The 17559-nt window shown below is 37.4% G+C and overlaps 3 protein-coding genes across 3 annotated transcripts; 2 read left to right on the forward strand and 1 right to left on the reverse strand.

Annotated features, from left to right (window-relative positions):
* Positions 1 to 1471: 1471 nt before the first annotated feature.
* LOC113351517 (disease resistance protein RGA2-like) lies at positions 1472 to 4994 on the forward strand. Its single transcript, XM_026595485.1, has 3 exons — positions 1472 to 2182; positions 4051 to 4228; positions 4729 to 4994. The coding sequence occupies exons 1-3, from the start codon at positions 1472 to 1474 to the stop codon at positions 4992 to 4994; spliced, it is 1155 nt and encodes a 384-aa protein (XP_026451270.1).
* A 1697-nt stretch (positions 4995 to 6691) lies between these two features.
* LOC113348238 (3-isopropylmalate dehydratase small subunit 3-like) lies at positions 6692 to 10065 on the reverse strand. Its single transcript, XM_026591945.1, has 2 exons — positions 9220 to 10065; positions 6692 to 6982 (listed from the first exon to the last, which is right to left on the reverse strand). Exon 1 carries the CDS (start codon positions 10013 to 10015, stop codon positions 9221 to 9223), a length of 795 nt encoding a protein of 264 aa, XP_026447730.1. The 5' UTR covers positions 10016 to 10065; the 3' UTR covers positions 6692 to 6982; position 9220.
* A 129-nt stretch (positions 10066 to 10194) lies between these two features.
* LOC113348239 (protein RFT1 homolog) lies at positions 10195 to 17192 on the forward strand. The gene is made up of 16 exons (XM_026591946.1): positions 10195 to 10334; positions 10901 to 11003; positions 11117 to 11196; positions 11376 to 11470; positions 11552 to 11712; positions 12349 to 12500; positions 13135 to 13253; positions 13836 to 13999; positions 14104 to 14178; positions 14477 to 14548; positions 15283 to 15420; positions 15525 to 15680; positions 15907 to 15959; positions 16045 to 16226; positions 16366 to 16438; positions 16714 to 17192. The coding sequence occupies exons 2-15, from the start codon at positions 10922 to 10924 to the stop codon at positions 16424 to 16426; spliced, it is 1590 nt and encodes a 529-aa protein (XP_026447731.1). The 5' UTR covers positions 10195 to 10334; positions 10901 to 10921; the 3' UTR covers positions 16427 to 16438; positions 16714 to 17192.
* Positions 17193 to 17559: the final 367 nt, after the last annotated feature.

Raw genomic sequence — 17559 nt, forward strand, 5'->3', positions numbered from 1 at the left:
TTTTCACCTTCAGTTGCCCTAGCAATTTCACTTTTCAACTCAAACACACAAGCTGCATTATTTTGATTACCAAAAAACTCCGCTACAGCTTCCCACAATTCTTTGGCTGAATTGGAAAATGTAAATAGTTCAGCAATAGAGGCTTCCATAGAATTAAGAAGCCAAGATCTAACATTTTGATCATCAGAAATCCATTCCTCATATTTCGATTCTTCTTTAGACGGAGGACAAACTGTCTTTCCATTAATGAAACCCAACTTCTTCTTTCCACCAAGAGACAAAGTCACTATTTGTGACCAAAGAACATAATTATTGCCACTAAGCAACACAGATGATAATCTTTCGCTAGTGTTAATTTCACTTGCAGACATTTTTGATTGAAGCTTTCAACCAAACAAAAAAAAAAATTGAGAAAAAAGAAAAAAAAAACTCACAAAAGAGGATCGAGTCCTGCTTGCGATACCATGAAGAAACTGGACAGAGAGAAACTAGGAAGAAGAGATAATTGTATTGCAGTGTATCTTTATGAATTACAATATAGGAATATTTATATTTACATATGTGTAAGATCTCTCCATAACAGAGAATGCTAAATTGGTTAACCTAAAACCTATAAGGAAGTTCTCCTAACGGTAACCATATATATGGAAACAATATTATTGTCTAATTAAGATTGACGATATCTCATCAATATCCTTCATATTCTCCATCAATATCCTTGATATTCTCCAACAGTTAGTAGTATACATTGATATATCAGTAACCACCATGAATAGATTCCACTCTATTTCTCCTTTCTTGACTGTGTTAGATATGTAGCGTCGAAGGCTTTTACTTGAGATGGTAAGTATTTTTCTCAAGAAGTTGAGCCCAACATGACCACATGATTGATTATGACCAGCCACCTACAAATTACGTGTTAACAACGTAACGATTGATTTGATCTCGTCTTACAATATATATATGTAATGCCTCTCACCAAGCAATGTCATCATCTTGCATTAATGAAGGGAATAGTTTAGTCAATGGATATCATAACATGGGTTTGGGTTGTTAAACTACAAGTTCAGACTTGTTTGGATTGGTGTAATCAGTGTTACCCTAAGGAACTAGTTATATGTAGTTAACAAATCAATCGGTAAGGAATATAAGATGAAATAATGATCTAGGGGCCGAGAAGTGTAAACACTGATTCTGGTGACTTCTGTGGGTACGCAACGCTATTAAATCTTATTGGTAGGAGCAAAGTTTCCCTCTCATTTCCATTTTTTTTTTTTTTTGAATATTTAAAAATGAAAAATCCTCCGACTCCGTCCTACCTTAAAACTTATATCCTGCAATCCTATTACCTGCAACTAAAAAAATCTGAGCTTAATCATGTTTTGCTCTTATGACAAGTGTATTTGCTCATCAACCCATCTTCTTAACTTATCTATAATATCAGCAGCATCTTAATTTACTCCTGAAACTTATGGCGCTTGAAAAGGTGCTTGTGAGCAGCTCAATAAAAATATTGATCAAATTGGGATTTCTTGCTGCTAAGCAGATTGGTATGTCCCAGGATGTCAAAGACAAGCTGAAAACGCTTAAAAACACTCTGGAGACGATCGAGGCTGTAACCTTGGATGCCGAGAGAAAACAAGTGGAAGATGCGTCTGTGAGAGTTTGGTTGACAAGGCTCAGGAGCGTCGCTTATGATGTTGATGACCTTTTAGATGAACTCTCCTATGAAGTCATGCGTCGATGTGAAAAGCAGCACAGCCAGATAGATAAGGTAACAGACTTCTTTCCATCCAAAAAGCTAGCTGATAAAATCCATGCTATCAATAAAAGGTTACGTGATATTGCCAGAGATAAGGCTAGGTATATGTTGGTAGAGACTATTAATATTCCTAGCACTTCTCATAATCAATGTATAAATCAGCGAAACCGACTCACCTCATCTTTTTTAGGTGATCAAAAAATTGTAGGAAGAGAAGATGACAAGTCACATATAGTAAATATGTTGTTGATGCCATCATCTGAAAAAATATCTGTCATATCCATAGTGGGTATGGGTGGACTTGGCAAAACCACCCTAGCTCAAATGGTCTACAAGGATGACAGGATCGAAGATTACTTTGATGCAAAAATATGGGTTTGTGTTTCGAAAGAATTTGATGTCTATAAGACCTTACAAAACGTAAACTGAAAAAAATTGTGATGTGTCAAATGTTGATGTCATTGTGCGGAAACTCAAAGAGTGTTTGAGTGGGAAGAGATGTTTACTAGTACTGGACGACTTGTGGAATGAGAACTCTGAGGACTGGGACAAACTTAGAGATGTTCTATGCGTTTGTGCTTATGGGAGTAGAATCTTGATCACTACACGTAAAAGGGAAGTTCCGGACCTTGTTAGGACTGGAATTCCTCCATGCATTTTAAGAATTTTATCAAAAGATGAGTGCTGGTTAATTATCAAGAATAAAGCATTTTCTCCTGGCGGCGCGTTAGAGACTTCAAGAATGACTGAAATAAGAAAGGAGATTGCAGGAAGATGTGGCGGTGTTAGATTCTACGGGCATCCAACTCAAAACCAATTGGCAATAAGTGGAGAGGCCCATAGAGTTGTAAACCGCAGGATCTTAGATTGCCCATACAATGTGGGACTAATAATCTCAACACGCCCCTCACGTGTAACCTCGTTGGGGTCTAACACATGGACAATAAATCGGGTGACTAACACATGGACAATAAATCGGGTGACACGGAGTAAAGGCGCGGTCAATGACTCGTCGCAAATAGCCTGCTCTAATACCATGTTAAAATCTGCGGGCATCTAACTCAAAACCAATTGGCAATGAGAGGAAAGGCTCTAAGAGATTATAAACCGCAGGATCTTAGATTGCCCAAACAATGTGGGACTAATAATCTCAACACGCCCCCTCACGTGGATAATTATAAATCGGGTGACGCGGAGTAAAGGCACGGTTAACTGACTCGACACAAATAGCATGTTCTGATACCATGTTAAAGTCTGCGGGCACCCAACTCAAAACCAATTGACAATGAGAGGAAAGATCCTAAGAAATAGGGGTGAGCATAAAAACCGGAACCGCGGATTTGACCCGTATCCGTCCGCAAAATTGCGGATTTCACCCAAACCGCAAGACGTATGGGCCGGACACGGATGGGATTCTCAAATCCGCACGTTTTAGCGGTTTGGGTGCGGTTGAATATTGAAAACCGCGGATTCAACCGCACCGCATCTGACTCTTCTACATTAGCTATAAGCCACTAAGCCCAGCTAATTGAATGTGATGGTCACTAAGCCCAGCTAATTGCAATAGCTTATCCAGGACCTGTTTTTGATGTCAAGTAAGCCCAGCTAATTGTTTGCTTATTCAGGACCTTTCCAACAACTTACTTGCGAGTCAGAGAGAGTTGGGCCTCATGCCAAAGACATGCCCAAATTTTTTTTTTTTTTTATCCCTAATCCGCGGTTAATCCGCAACCGGACCGCACAATCCGCGGATCCGCGGATGTAAAATCCGCGGGTGATTGGGCCGGTCACGGTTTGATTTTTCAAATCCGCAGTTTTGACGGTTTGGTTGCGGGTGACCCCTAATCCGCAACCGTCCGTCCGTTGCACACCCCTACTAAGAAATTATAAACGGCAGGATCTTAGATTGCCCAAACAATGTGGGCCTAATAATCTCAACAGGTGGTTTGCCATTGGCAGCAAATTTCCTCGGAAGTCTGATGCACTCAAAAGGGGATGAGCGCAGTTGGTTGTCCATCCGAGACCATAATAGTTTAAAGGCAACTGAAATTCAAAGCAATATCATATCAATATTGAAATTGAGTTATGATAATTTATCCTCACGCTTGAAACAATGTTTCTCCTATTGCTCTTTATTTCCAAGAGATTGGGAGGTTAATAGAGAAACTTTGATTCGGCTATGGATGGCTGAAGGATTCCTCCATCCTTCTGATGGAGAGATTCAAATGTCTCGCGAAGATATCGGAGATAGTTATTTCCAGAGTTTGTTGTCTTGGTCGTTTTTTCAGGATGTAAAAACAAATAAGTTAGGTGACATCCAAACATGCAAGATGCATCATCTTGTACACGATCTCGCAAGGAGTGTTTCTGGAAATCTTGAAATTATGGTCCTGGGTGCAAGTGATATGGAAGATGTTTCTGAAGTTCGGCGTTTACAATTAGTTGTTGACGAAGTAACATCTGCAGGTACATTTTCAATAGTCTTGAATAAGGCGAGCAAGTTACGGACGATTTTTTCAATAGAAAACGGTTATCTGAGAGTTGAGAATCTACCAAGTAATAAGTGTCTACGGGTAGTTTGTTTGCTTGGTGAACATAGTTTGAAAATCCCATCTCTGACTTTCAAGTTTAAACATTTGAGGTATCTGGACTTTTCTTATTCTACAATTGAAGAAGTACACTGTGCGTCCATCCACAAACTCTACAATCTGCAGACATTGGTGCTTCATAAGTGCATTAGCGTCAGTAAGATTCTTGAAAGCATTGGGTCGCTGAAAAATCTAAGGCATTTAGATCTCTCGTATTCCGATATAAAAATGCTACCTGATTGACTGATTCTATTGTTGAGCTCACTAATTTGCAAACACTCGATCTGAGTAATTGCACTCAATTTGAAGCCTTGCATGTAAGTATCGGGTCCTTGAAACATCTGAAGTTTCTTAATATTTCATCTACAAGCATTGCAGCGTTGCCTGATTCCATCACTTGCATCGAAAATTTTAGTATGTTGGAAACCAACAACTGCCAGATGCTGGAAGCATTACCGAAAGACTTGGGAGCATTAACAAGGTTAAGGAGCCTTGATCTAAAAGGTACTCGGATCGCAGCACTGCCTGAATCTTGCATCAGCAAGCTATGTAATTTAGAGATGGTTGATTTAGGATATATGTGTCAGCTTCCTAGAGAAATTAAAAATTGGCCGAAAATAGACACTTTAGACACGCCAGAGTAGATGATGAAATGCCCAGAGGTATAGAAACCTTAAATTGTCTTGAAATATTATCCAAATACATGGTGCGGGGACAAGAGCTCTCAGATGATCAATGCAGTGGTAGTGGGATTGAAGAAATAGGTGGCTTAAAATCTCTTCAGGTCTTAAGTATGACAAATCTCGAGAATGTCAGAGGTCGACGCGACGCGGAGAATGCAAAGCTGAGTGAGAAGGAATCCATTAAAACTGTGTATCTATGGTGGCATGTTTCCAGAAGGTATGATTCTGCAGATGATAAGGGGGTCGACGATGATATGGTGTTAGAAGGTCTCAGACCACATCCTAATTTGAAACATTTGGGAGTACATGCATCTAGGGGTTTAAATTTTCCAAAGTGGATTGGTTTATCTGATTGCCTTCCGAATTTGACGTCTATATATTTAACTAAATGCACAAGCTGTGGGCAGCTACCGTCGTTGGGTCTGCTTCCATGTCTTAGACAGATTCATATAGAGGGAATGAAGTCTGTGAAGCGTTTGGGTGAAGAATTTTATTACCAGCAAGAAAGCGAAAGCAGTTGCAGCAGCGAAAAATGTGCAGCAATAACTACAAGAGTGTCATTGTTCCCTTCGTTAAATGCAATGAAAATCCAAGATATGGAAAACTTGGAAGAATGGGTTGTTCCTTCGAATCTGCGTTATAATTCCTTCCCTATCTTTGCGGCATTGATCATCTCTAACAGCAGAAGACTGATGAGTACACCTGTAAATTTGATTTCTTCTCTGACGGTACTGGGTTTATCTGGCACAAGCTAAAAGATGGTGCACCCGATGTTGGTAAGCAGCGGTGGGGGAACAGGCTTGTCCTCGCTCACCAAGATAACTATAAATGAATCTCCCGAGCTTCTAGCATTCTCACTGCTGGACGTACTTGGCACCCATAATCGTCTACAGTTCGTGAACTGCTACAGTTTTCAAGGTTTCTGATGCTTCCTGGACCTGATGGCTTCGACTGCAGCAGCAGCTCTCTTCGCTCATTGGATATAATAGGTTGCCCATCTGTAAAGCCTCTACCGGATTTACAATTATGGACTTCTCTGCGGGTGTTAACCATCAGACGCTGCGGCAATTTGTCGAGGTATATACACTATGATCTGAAATCCCTCACGTTTCTTCAGAAAATGGATGTTGACTTCTTAGGTTTTCCCCCAGGGGTATTTTTCTGTTGAACATGGTTGTTCTCTCCTTGATGTTCTGCAAGGCCGTGCTTATGGGGCTCAAATCTTGTTTTTCCAGCTCTCTGTTTGTCTGCTTTGTATAGACATTTGTAAATTGAAGGAGATGCCTTACGCCTACGTCCTAATCTTGCAAACCAACTCACTCCTTACCGAATGAACTAAAAAAAAACTTGCAGTTGGTTATGGTTCAGTTGTTTCTACTTTTCAGAAGGAAGAAAACGACGTGGGGCATGTATTAGCAACTGGAGCTAATTCATCTTGCCAGTCGAACTCCCTCTTTTCTGTCTTAAAACATCTGCAGCAGAGTTAGAGCTCAAAGCTCTTCTACTCGGACCAAGTCCTATCTTATGGTGGAATCCAAGCTTGGAAAAAGTGTGGAATGTCAAAGTGCAATGGCTTCAACTAGGGGTTTCCACACTTTTCCCAAACCATCTTCCAGGCCATCTTTTTGAGTAATATCAATGCATTTAATTACCGAAAGAAAACCAGAACTAACATTAACATATCCTACTCAATAAAAAACAAGTGAGCATCAGAACTGAATACACTAATACTGTTCAGAAAGTATTAATCGCCTTTTTAAACAGAATGTGAAAACAGTCATACTAATACATCCTAATTTGTAACTCAACAAACAGGTGAATCCTACAGGAGAATATTATTATTTGACTGACAAGATTTCAGAAAGTTTCATTTGTGTGAAGACATTAAGGCCCAGCCTGAACACACTTTTGTTTCTGATACTTCTAGATATTCCATTGGAACCAACACCCTGCAAAGATGAGGAAATTGTCAAAAAACTGAATTGAAGTCGTAATTATTAGAATAACATGAACGATAGCTAGAAATAAAACACCTCAAGTTGCTTCTATGCAGGACTATCAGAAGAAAGAAAAAAAACAGAAAGCACGAACACTAATATGTTGGCATAATAAGCAACTACTCATATTTTCAGCTACAAGATAATTTCATCAAGGAGTGTAATTCCTTGTTTTTATGGTCACTGAATTGCTTTGAACAGTTGAGAACTTCCCAAACCCCAGGTGTATGCCTCATTGAGACCCCGCCTCCCTTCATATCCATAGGGGGAGGGGGTAGTGGAATTAAACTAACAAAACTCTGATCAATTCCGTTCCAAAATGGGGTATACACAAAAGTACTGATAGATATAGAGCCTCAAAATTATATATCCTCAGGCTATCAAACATGACAGAATCTCTGTTTACATACCACAATTCTTAGCACGATACTACCTAGAGCAACCTGAAACAGAAGCATGCCTGGCAAACAGTGCAAGCAACTTTTAATTCCTTATGGTATGAGGGAGAATTAAGTAAGATGCTTTTACATGTGGCTTTTACTTGTGAGATGTACCTTAAGATGCCATTACAGAATCCAAATAATCTGACTAGCAAGTTGCCAATATATGTAGGAAGGGTGGAATAATCTCAAATGAATGAATTCTACAAATTATCTACGAGGCCAAGTACCATCAGCACTTTATAAAAGAAATCAATACCTCAAATTTCCTAATAGTTAGCAGCACAAGTCCAATGCTTATAATATAACCATAAATCCACAACCAACCCGCACCAATAAGTCACAGAAATGATAACGGAACGATAGAACAGACTCGAAAAACCAATCAAAGTACTCTTTTTCTGTTAATGGGCTTAAATCATTTGTTTAAGATTCTAAAAGTTGTAACTGTGATTGGTTGAAAGAAGTGGAAATTGTGAAAAGGTATTGGATTTTGATGAAGTTACACTTATGTAATTTTCTTCAACTAAAATGGCATTCCATAGCAAGGATAGTTTCTGTAAATGTGTATGGAAATAATCAAATAAAAATAATGGAAAAAGCTAGCTACAAGTAATCTTTAGGTTTCTTTGGTATAAAATAAGATGGGTAATGGGTTTGTAGAACTTAGAAGTGAAGCCCCATCTGCAAACTCTGGGAAACCCTGTTGAGAAAAGCGACTAGCTCAATCACCATTTGCCACATATAATTTCTGGGAGTTGGAAAAGAAATGACCGTTTTATGGATGGGATAATTGAGGGGTTACAAACAAATGATGGGAGAAATGGAAGATGGTACTACTCTTTCTAGCAACCATGATATAGAATTCAGCTGCAAAGAGAAACCGTAATGGCTTTATTATTTTTGCTGTTCAAAAGGAGAAGCAGTATTCGTGATACTTTCAGTTTTGGAGTTTTAGTTATAAAAAAATTTGCCTCCCTAGTTATTGGAGAACGAGAAAGGGCCGCCACCAATAAAACGTCGATAATAACTATTTGAGTGTGACATGGTTATCATGAACAACTACATTAACTAGTGAGGTGGGTTTTTTTTAATATAAATTTGTTAAATTTGGTTATAACAGTGAAACAAAAAGTTAAAATTGCGTGAAGAAGATTAAACCTAGGTGTCACTTTGAACTGTTAGATCTGAATCTAACAAACTCAATCTCGGCGGTTCACTCTGCAGTAAAATGATATTGTTATTCAATTGTGGGGTTTGTTCTGCCTACTTTCACTCATTTCTAGCTTAGCCACTAGATTATTGTCCCTCAACTATGGTTTTCCTAAGCAACAATGTATCCGCACTGAACAATTTAAAAACCCACAAGGCAAGATTATATTCACCAGTAACTAAGAAAAAGAACTTGCAATAGCTAATTTGCAAAAACTATAACTCAAACCAGGTTTGCAGAACCGATCCTCGTCAATTTCCTAACAAGTTCTACGAGACAAGTTTGTTACACATTTCTTATTTATCCACATATATGGTATTCCTAGAAATGTAACAAACCAATGACAAAATGAACCCCAAAATTCTACATGCAAACAATATAGCCTCCTTATAAGAAATGCAACTTATTTCACAAACAATGACATTCAAAACATCAAATACTAAAACCAGTGGCATTGCATACAAAACCATATATCTAGCGAAACATAAGTCTAAGTATAGGAAGCACAAAAAAAGCGAGGTTTAGCGAAATTTTACCTTAAGAAGAAGGAGCTAGAGTAGGAATCATTCCAGCTTTTCGAGCATAAGCGAAAATCCCACCGGCTTCAATAACAGGACCAGCATCACCAATAGGTTTCAACTTATACTCCTTCTTAGTAGTATGATTAATCAACAAACTCTCACCCAACTCAATCGTAATCACATCCCCAGTAGTACACTCATCACAAAGACGAGTTTCAGATTCCAATGGATAAACTTCACCAGTAGCTACAGAATTCCTAAAGAAAATCCTTGCATAAGATTCGGCAACAACAGCAGTAACACCAGCTGCACCAAGAGCAACAGGAGCATGTTCTCTTGAAGATCCACAACCAAAATTATCACCAGCAATAATAATCGAATATTTCGATTTAAATTCACCTGATTCAACAAATTTGATTGGATATTGGTCTGATGGTAAACCAATTAAAGCAAATGAACCAAGTTTTTTGTATTCCTCAGGTTTTGATGGGACTAATGTTAGGTATTCAGCTGGAATGATTTGGTCTGTATCTATATTTTCTCCAAGTACATAACAAACTCCATGAAAAGCTGTTGCTGCTGTGAATGAAGCATCAGAAGAATCAGTAGTACTTGCAGAAACAGGAACAATTCGTGAAGAAGATGAAGATGATAATGAGGATAGGGATAAATTGATTGGGGATTTGATGAAATTGGTGTTGGAGATTCTAAGATTTTGATTGAATGGTTGTGAATAAGAAGATGATGACAGAATTGGGTTTTGTTTTGTTACTAGTGAAGATGATGAAGCTGCTGCAGTCATGGCCGCCATTCTATCTCTGTATTTCTCTCTCAACCACAACACAGACAGATGGTAGTAGGTAGTATGACTTTTCTCCCCTCAAATGTGAGTTTATATAGGAGAACCCGGAATATAATCGGGTCGGGTTTAGGGTTTAAAGCCCATTATTGATTGACATTTGCACCAAGATCCAATCTTTTTTACAACTCCGTGTTTTCTTCAATTTTTTCTTTTTTCTTTTTTCAACACTGGAAGCAAAAGCAACTAGGGGTATTTTTTTTTAAAGAGAATTTATGAATTAGAGATTTGGTTTTCTGTTCAACAAATTTTTGGTGCTCAGATATCAAAGGTACAACTTTTCTTTTGTCAATCAAAATTTGATAGATAAATTAGGGTTTCTTTATAATTCCTTACCATCATTATTTAGTCTGGATATTGGATTCTTTTTTTGTAATTGTCTATTTGTATCTTTGCTTTTTCAGTATTATAGGTTTCTGAATTACCTATTTTGTATGAGTATGACTCTCTGTTTGTCAGCTGTGTTGTGATATAGTGTATTTGGTACAAATAGGTTAATAGTCATGAATGTGGTAAACAAAAATGCTTGTGCTAATGTTAAAGATGGTGTTGATAGTGTTTGAACAAATGCTTAACTGGATAGACTTGTAAACATTTACGTAACTTACCTTTTATTTATGGGTTCTGGGACTGTCTGATTCCAACTTGATTATGCACCCAATGTTGTTTTGGCTTTCTACCAATGGCTTCTCAAGTATGGGTGTGTTGAATTTCAGATCACTATTAGTTTATATTACTAGTTATAGAAGTATTGCACTAGAAACATTTTAAAAGATAAAAGGACCAGGATATTTTCCATGATATTTTAGCTCATCACTTTTCTTCTATTGTTTTTAGTTTCCAGGATATTTTCTTGAGATGTCAAAAGAACCAGTGCCATCTCAAGGAATTGAAGATGGTGATCGTACTAATTTTGCACGGACGTTCAAGTATTTGATGGGTTAGTTAGTTTAGTGGTTGTTTAAATGAATTCATTTCTCATCCGCAAGTTGAGTTTTTCGGTTTTCCTGTTCCTGTAAATTTATGTGTTATTTGGTTTTTATCGATGATTAGCTACACAGGTATTGGCAAGGGGAATTCCCTTTATCTTTAATTCATGGATTGTGAGACACCTCGATGAAGCAGACTACGCGGTAATTCTCATGTTAACTTAGTAGTTTCTTTGTATTCATTGATCAATATTTCTGCTTTTCGGTGAAGTTTCCAGTGATAGCATTCCATAGCTGTTAAATATTTCATTATTTGGTTTTCATGCTTATTGTGGATCTTGTACTGTCATTTCTTCCTATCTGATTTCCGTTTTAAACTGCAGCTATATGCAGTGCAGTTTCATCTTTTAGTCACATGCATATTGTTTCTTAGTCGGGAAGGATTTCGGCGAGCATGTTTACGTGCAGACATTAGATGGTGATTACTTCTTGCGTCCTGCTTTACTAGAGTTTGTTTATTTATTTGAGTATACACCTGAAACATATTTTGCTTGTGCAGTGATGGTGCATCAGCTGAAGAAAATGCTGCAAAACTACTGAAAGTTGCATGGATCACTTTTCCTATTGGAATACTTGTTACAATTTCAGCCTGTATACTTGTGTTCTGGTGGCAAGCACTAAACATCTACAACCCATATGGGCAGGCCATCCTAATCCTAGGTATTACCCGGTTTCAGTACTTCCAAAATATTATCCACACTTAAGCTCTACTTATATAATGAGTAACTAATAAGGTAGTTATTGAACTTATATTCTTGTCTCGACTACTTTATTGGTTTCTCCCACAATTTTCTGTTGGATATTCAGTTACCCCAAAGATGAATTCCCATGTTCTTTTGTCAAACGCTTTTTCGTGATAAATACTGGTCAATCCCATAAGACCTATCTAAATTCAGTTTTGGTTGACTTGTCGGAAGAGCACCACCTATAAGCATGCCTGTAATGACAATTGACAAGTCGTCTAGTATCATTACTTGAAATTTCTGTCTACAAAGCCTTATTTTGCCATTCCACTCTGTCTAGGATTGCACCCTGAAAGGAGCTTGAATAATAACATAGCAGGAAAGGATTCGGGCACATAGAAGTTTTACAGCAGCTCCGAATTTAAGGTACCTTTATTTGAGCTCCGATAGGAAATGTATGTAACAGTTCACTGCAAATAAAGTTGCAAATTCATCCTAGTAATGAAGTTTTAGAGCCCCCCTGTTGGATGTTTCTCCTTCATATTTTCTACGATTGCTTCTGTTTAAACCTTTTCCCATGCCTTGACCAATAAATTTAATTTTTATATGGCAGGATTTGCATGTGTTTTGGAGCTATTGGCAGAACCCTTGTATATCCTTTCTCAGAACTTGCTTCTCCTTAAATTGCGGTTGGTGGTTGAAACTATAGCAACCCTTCTACGTTGCACGACGACTTACATTCTCATTGTCAAACAATCCAATATGGTAAAAATCCTATAGTTCAAGAACATCTGCTTAATTTTATCTTATGATATATATCTGTCACTGTAGTCTGTTTCATATAAGAAAAGCACCCCACTTTCGAACTTTTCATTATCATGGTGATAGTTTATTATGGCTTAATTTATGTGGAGAGAAAAGGCCTTCAGTTTTGTTAAAGCAATTTGATCTATCCTGTAAACGAGGAGTAAGAAGTGTATAAGCTTTTAGCAGTTCTAGAATTTCAAAATTTTGCCACACTTGTTCCCTTTCTATTTTTTGCCGTTATCAAGGCATTTAGTATTGCCTCACACAGAACCAGACCATTTTTTGTCATGTGCATTGTGCAAAATTTTCCCACAGCCTATGAAGTGAAATAAAATAGTGAAACGGTCTTGCTGTCCTTTCTCTAGATATGTGCGTGTTCATTTTGTATTTAGGTTTTATCTTGCTTTTAATACTTCCAAGTTCCAACTTCTATTCAATTCATATTGGTATCTATTCCGTGTCCAGAATAAGTTAGAATCTTATATTATTGTTTTCATACAACTTTAGTTGGTGTGACTTTAAAATTTCTCTTGTCCATTTTCACATTCTTTAATCTGATTGAATATCTATTGATGCATTCTAAAACTTGCAGGAAAAAGCACTTGTATTTGCATTATCCCAGACTGCTTATGGTGCTTCCATATTCATGGGCTATTGGAGTTACTTTCTTCTCTTTCGCATGATTAAAAGATCCGATCTTTTACCTTTCAGGTGCCCTCTCTTTCTTCTCTCTCTCCATTAGGTATGTCAAATAAGTATCTTACAACTATAAGATAGAGACATCAGGCAAAATAGTCATTTCTCTATGGTTAAACTGAAAGTCAATTTGAGCTCCAGTTAGATGATCAATTGAAATGAATTTAACTTCTTTTTGTAGTTGATAGATATTAGGTGATAAGATAGTACGGGGTTATAAATGCATCCAATTTTTATATCGTATTTGTGAAGCATTCGCAATGGAAATGTGTGCATCTAACTGTTCATTGATATGAATGTATGGTAGTGAAAAGCAAATGGCATGGAAATGCTACAAAATTTCAGCTTGCATTAACTAATACTGTAAATGTTCGAACAATTACATATTATTACATTGACAAATCAGAATGTTTTGAGCCTTCTCTTCCAAACATTTCAGTTCCTAGCAAAATGAAAACCAATTATTTCGTAGTTTTGACAGATCAATGTTATGTTATATATGCCATTGAAATTTCTTATAGTGTCTTTGGCATGCCAGTTTTTTGCTATTTATTTTTGTAACTAGGGACATGTCATTGACTAAATTAATTTGTTCAGATTGAAAAGTATGATGGACTACGACAAGCAACTTTCAAAGATGTGTATGTTGTTCACTCGGCAATCCATCAGAAAATTGGTCCTTCAAGAAGGAGAGAAGATGATTCTTGTGTGGTTTGACACCACCTATAACCAAGCTGTATATGGACTTGTAGATAAATTGGGTAAGTATTATTAGAAATCCTGAGTCGTGGAAGTAAAAATGTGTTGGGTATTTCTTAGTTTTGCTATTTGGCTGTGCTTAATTTATTTCTCATCACGCATCCAGGTAGTTTGGTTGTGAGATTGGTGTTCCTTCCTTTCGAAGAGAGTTCGTATGCCACATTTGCAATGTTTCAATCAGGTGCATCTTTCCTTCCTGGTTTTTCATAATCTTTTGCAATTGCTTGATATCTTCAATGATTTTACGTGTTATCAAATGTTGTTTCTTATTTATTGTCTTTTAGGAGCTATATGCGTTCTTTCTTTGCTTGAACGCCCCTCCTTAGAAGCTCGTTTCATATTTGCAAGTATATCATGTATTCTGGATCCACCAATATTTCGTTCTGTCATCAAAGTCTAGAAGTGCAGCATAATGTTTAGAAATAACACGAATCTATCTATGATGGGAAGTTGATCCCTGGTCTCTTGTTTCTTTGCAGGAGAGAACCCTCGAAAAAGTTCAAAATTACGATATTCCCTTACAGAAGCCTTGAAGCTGGTTATTTTGATCGGTATGACCTTCCACCTTTTGTGCTGGTTTTTGAATTCTTCAGTTTGTTACTTCACACAGATTACAAATTGGAATTGCAAGATATTGCTATTAAGATCTCCTTAGATGTTGTCTGAGATAACTCTAGGAAATTAGGACTAATGAAAGAAAATGAAGAGATCTTTTTCTAAGAAAATGGGATACTTATGAATGTATCTGTGGTCTTAATTTTCATGATTGCTAAAGGGGGTTGCCGGGATTAGCAGGGGGAGTACCGTTTGAGTGATTCGATGGACAGGATCTGTAACTTTTTTGTCCCATATGAAACGGTACCCCACCCCCCCCCCCCCCCCCACCCCCCACCCCTCCTGCTAATCCCGGTAACCCCCTTTAGCAATCATGTTAATTTTGTAAGGTTTCTAAGAAAATGAAGCAACTCTTCTTAATTTTCTAAGAAGAGATCTTTAGGAGGTGTATTCTGAGTTTTTAAGTTCAACCTGTTCTTTCACTGTTTCTAGCAGATCATAGATTTTAGTACGTCTTTTACTATTAATGACATGTTGAATACTGTTATATATGGTCTGGACTGTACTCCGCCGTATATATAATTAGTCCAATACTTGTGTATCATCCTCTGCTAGTCAATGGAGATTGTAAATTTACTTTATAAATCTTAACAAACACAGTAGAATTGCTTCTATTTATATGTTTTCTCTGAAATTTACCTTCTTAATATTTTGATTGTGTCTCGTGTAGGTCTTGTGTTTATGGGTTTTGGTCCAAGCTATTCTTATGTTCTCATTAGAGTGCTGTATGGAAGTAAATGGAGTGATGGAGAAGCCCCAACTGTCCTCCGTTATTATTGCCTATATATCATTGTTTTAGCTATGAATGGTGGGTAATTCTTTCTCTTTTGTGTTATGTTGATGTATGCCTCTCGCTACTTAATTCCTACTGGTTTTAAGAAAATTTGCTTAATTCCCAACGAAATGCTCCAGGAACATCTGAAGCGTTTCTACATGCAGTGGCATCAGAAGACCAACTCAAGCGTTCAAATGATTCCTTGCTTATCTTCTCCACAGTTTATGTAGCGTTAAATGTCGTGTTAATTCAATCAGCTGGCGCCGTTGGATTAATTCTTGCTAATTCATTGAGTATCCTTCCGACACATTCGTATTTATCGTTATGTCCATTGCTTATGAAGTAGCTACAACATAAACTGCAGTTTAGGATAGTTGAACTGCTGCTGTTGTAGGCTGTATTACATAGTGGTTCTTTTTTATGGTTACCTCTCGAGAATTCTAATGCGCTTCATTATTACTTGAAGTGTTTTTTACCAGCTTTAGGATTTATACTAGTTTTCTTGACTTGAATCCGAAGATATGATTCTCAGAATTTCTTATTCAGCAATATTTATCAAGCGTTATTTCCAGGTACATTTTCATCACAATAATGTCGTTGTAATTGTCATTTATTAGATTTTCACACATTAATGGAGTTTTTTTTTTTCTTTTATAGGATTCTTCATCAGAATTTAGATTTCGCCAGTGCTTGCCTTCAGGTTGGATAGTTTTGCTTCTTTCAAGCTTTGTTACCCAAATTTCTGAGAGAATATTCTTAGACCAAGAGAACTTCTGGTCGACGATGTTGATTCACCTTTTCATTGGCTTTGTGTGCTTCTGCATATCCTCATTTGTGATGTAAGTATCCATCTACGCTTACTATAATGTGGGAATAGCTAATTATAATCTGCTCTTTCTTATTGGTTTCTTTTGTTACAGTAAGGTAACAAGCTAACTCTAAAGTGCTCCAAATCTTCTTTTTTTTTCTCATGAGTAGATATCACCGGGAGAGGGCGTTCATCAATAAGATAATCCGTTTCCGTGACCATACAGATTAAAAAAAAATGAAGGTGAGCAGTATTCTGTCTCCGTGTCTTCTCTCTCTCTCTCTTCATTGATTGTGGTCAGAGCTGTCGTACAGACTAGGCTTATAGCCTTAGAATCTGGCAGTTTTAACACATACAGCTTCACCCACCCACCCCCACCCCACACCCCCCCTTTTGTTGCCTCTGCAACAATAACCAAGTGGAAGATTCTCTTCATTTATTTCTTAAATGCCCATTTTCAACTGCTAATTGGTTTGCTCTTGATCTTAATTGTTGATCCCACTATTACCTGTATTCAGATATTCATTGAAAAGACCTAGAATTGAAGAAGAATCAGGAAATGCTGTAGATATGCCATTGACTTCTATTCCTGAGATCAGAGAAGTGACCATTATTGAACCATCTATTACCCTTAGTGAGCACCCTCACCAATGGTTCCAAGGTCAATCTTCAAACTCAGACGCAAAAGAAGAAAACATTAATGATCCTAAGTCAAGCAACAATTTGCAGTGACACCTCCTTAATATTCTCAGTGTAAAATCCCTAGCCATGTGAACTTTTTGTTGCAGGAAATCAACAGAGTCTCTGAACTCTTTTCTTGGATTTGCTTTCCTGTCTATATATTTCCTGTTTTATAGTTGTACTTGTAGTGTTTTCAAAGTCTTTCTTTAGTTGTAAAGTTTAACTTCTGTAAATTAGCAGTTTCTGAGTAGTGTTTGCGTTGTTTATTTTCTTTCTGCAATTACTGCTAGTCTTCTCCCTGTTTATCTCCTCCTTATCTGTCTTGCCTAATTTACCTTTCAGTCTTATATCCTCATCTCTATTTTGGAAAGTGACTGTTATAATTGTAGTTACCTCTCTAGTTGTCTCTCAATTGCCTTAAGACTGTCCTTTTATTCTGTTTATTTGCTGTATTCTCCTAAGACTTGTAACTTATCCACTTATCTCATTATATAAAATTAGTTTAGTTCTGCATTTCATTTTTGAGTATCTCTGCATGCTATCCAAAGCTATTCTGCATCTATTACCTATGTTGTACAAGGCGCCGCCTAGGCGCCAAAGTGGCATTATATTTCACTGGGCGCCACGCAGTGGAAAAGAGAGGCCACTTACAAAAGGGGCGCCCCGTCGGCGCCTTTATGGGC

This window comes from Papaver somniferum, chromosome 2 (genome assembly GCF_003573695.1).
Source record: "Papaver somniferum cultivar HN1 chromosome 2, ASM357369v1, whole genome shotgun sequence".
NCBI classification, from domain to species: Eukaryota; Viridiplantae; Streptophyta; class Magnoliopsida; order Ranunculales; family Papaveraceae; genus Papaver; species Papaver somniferum.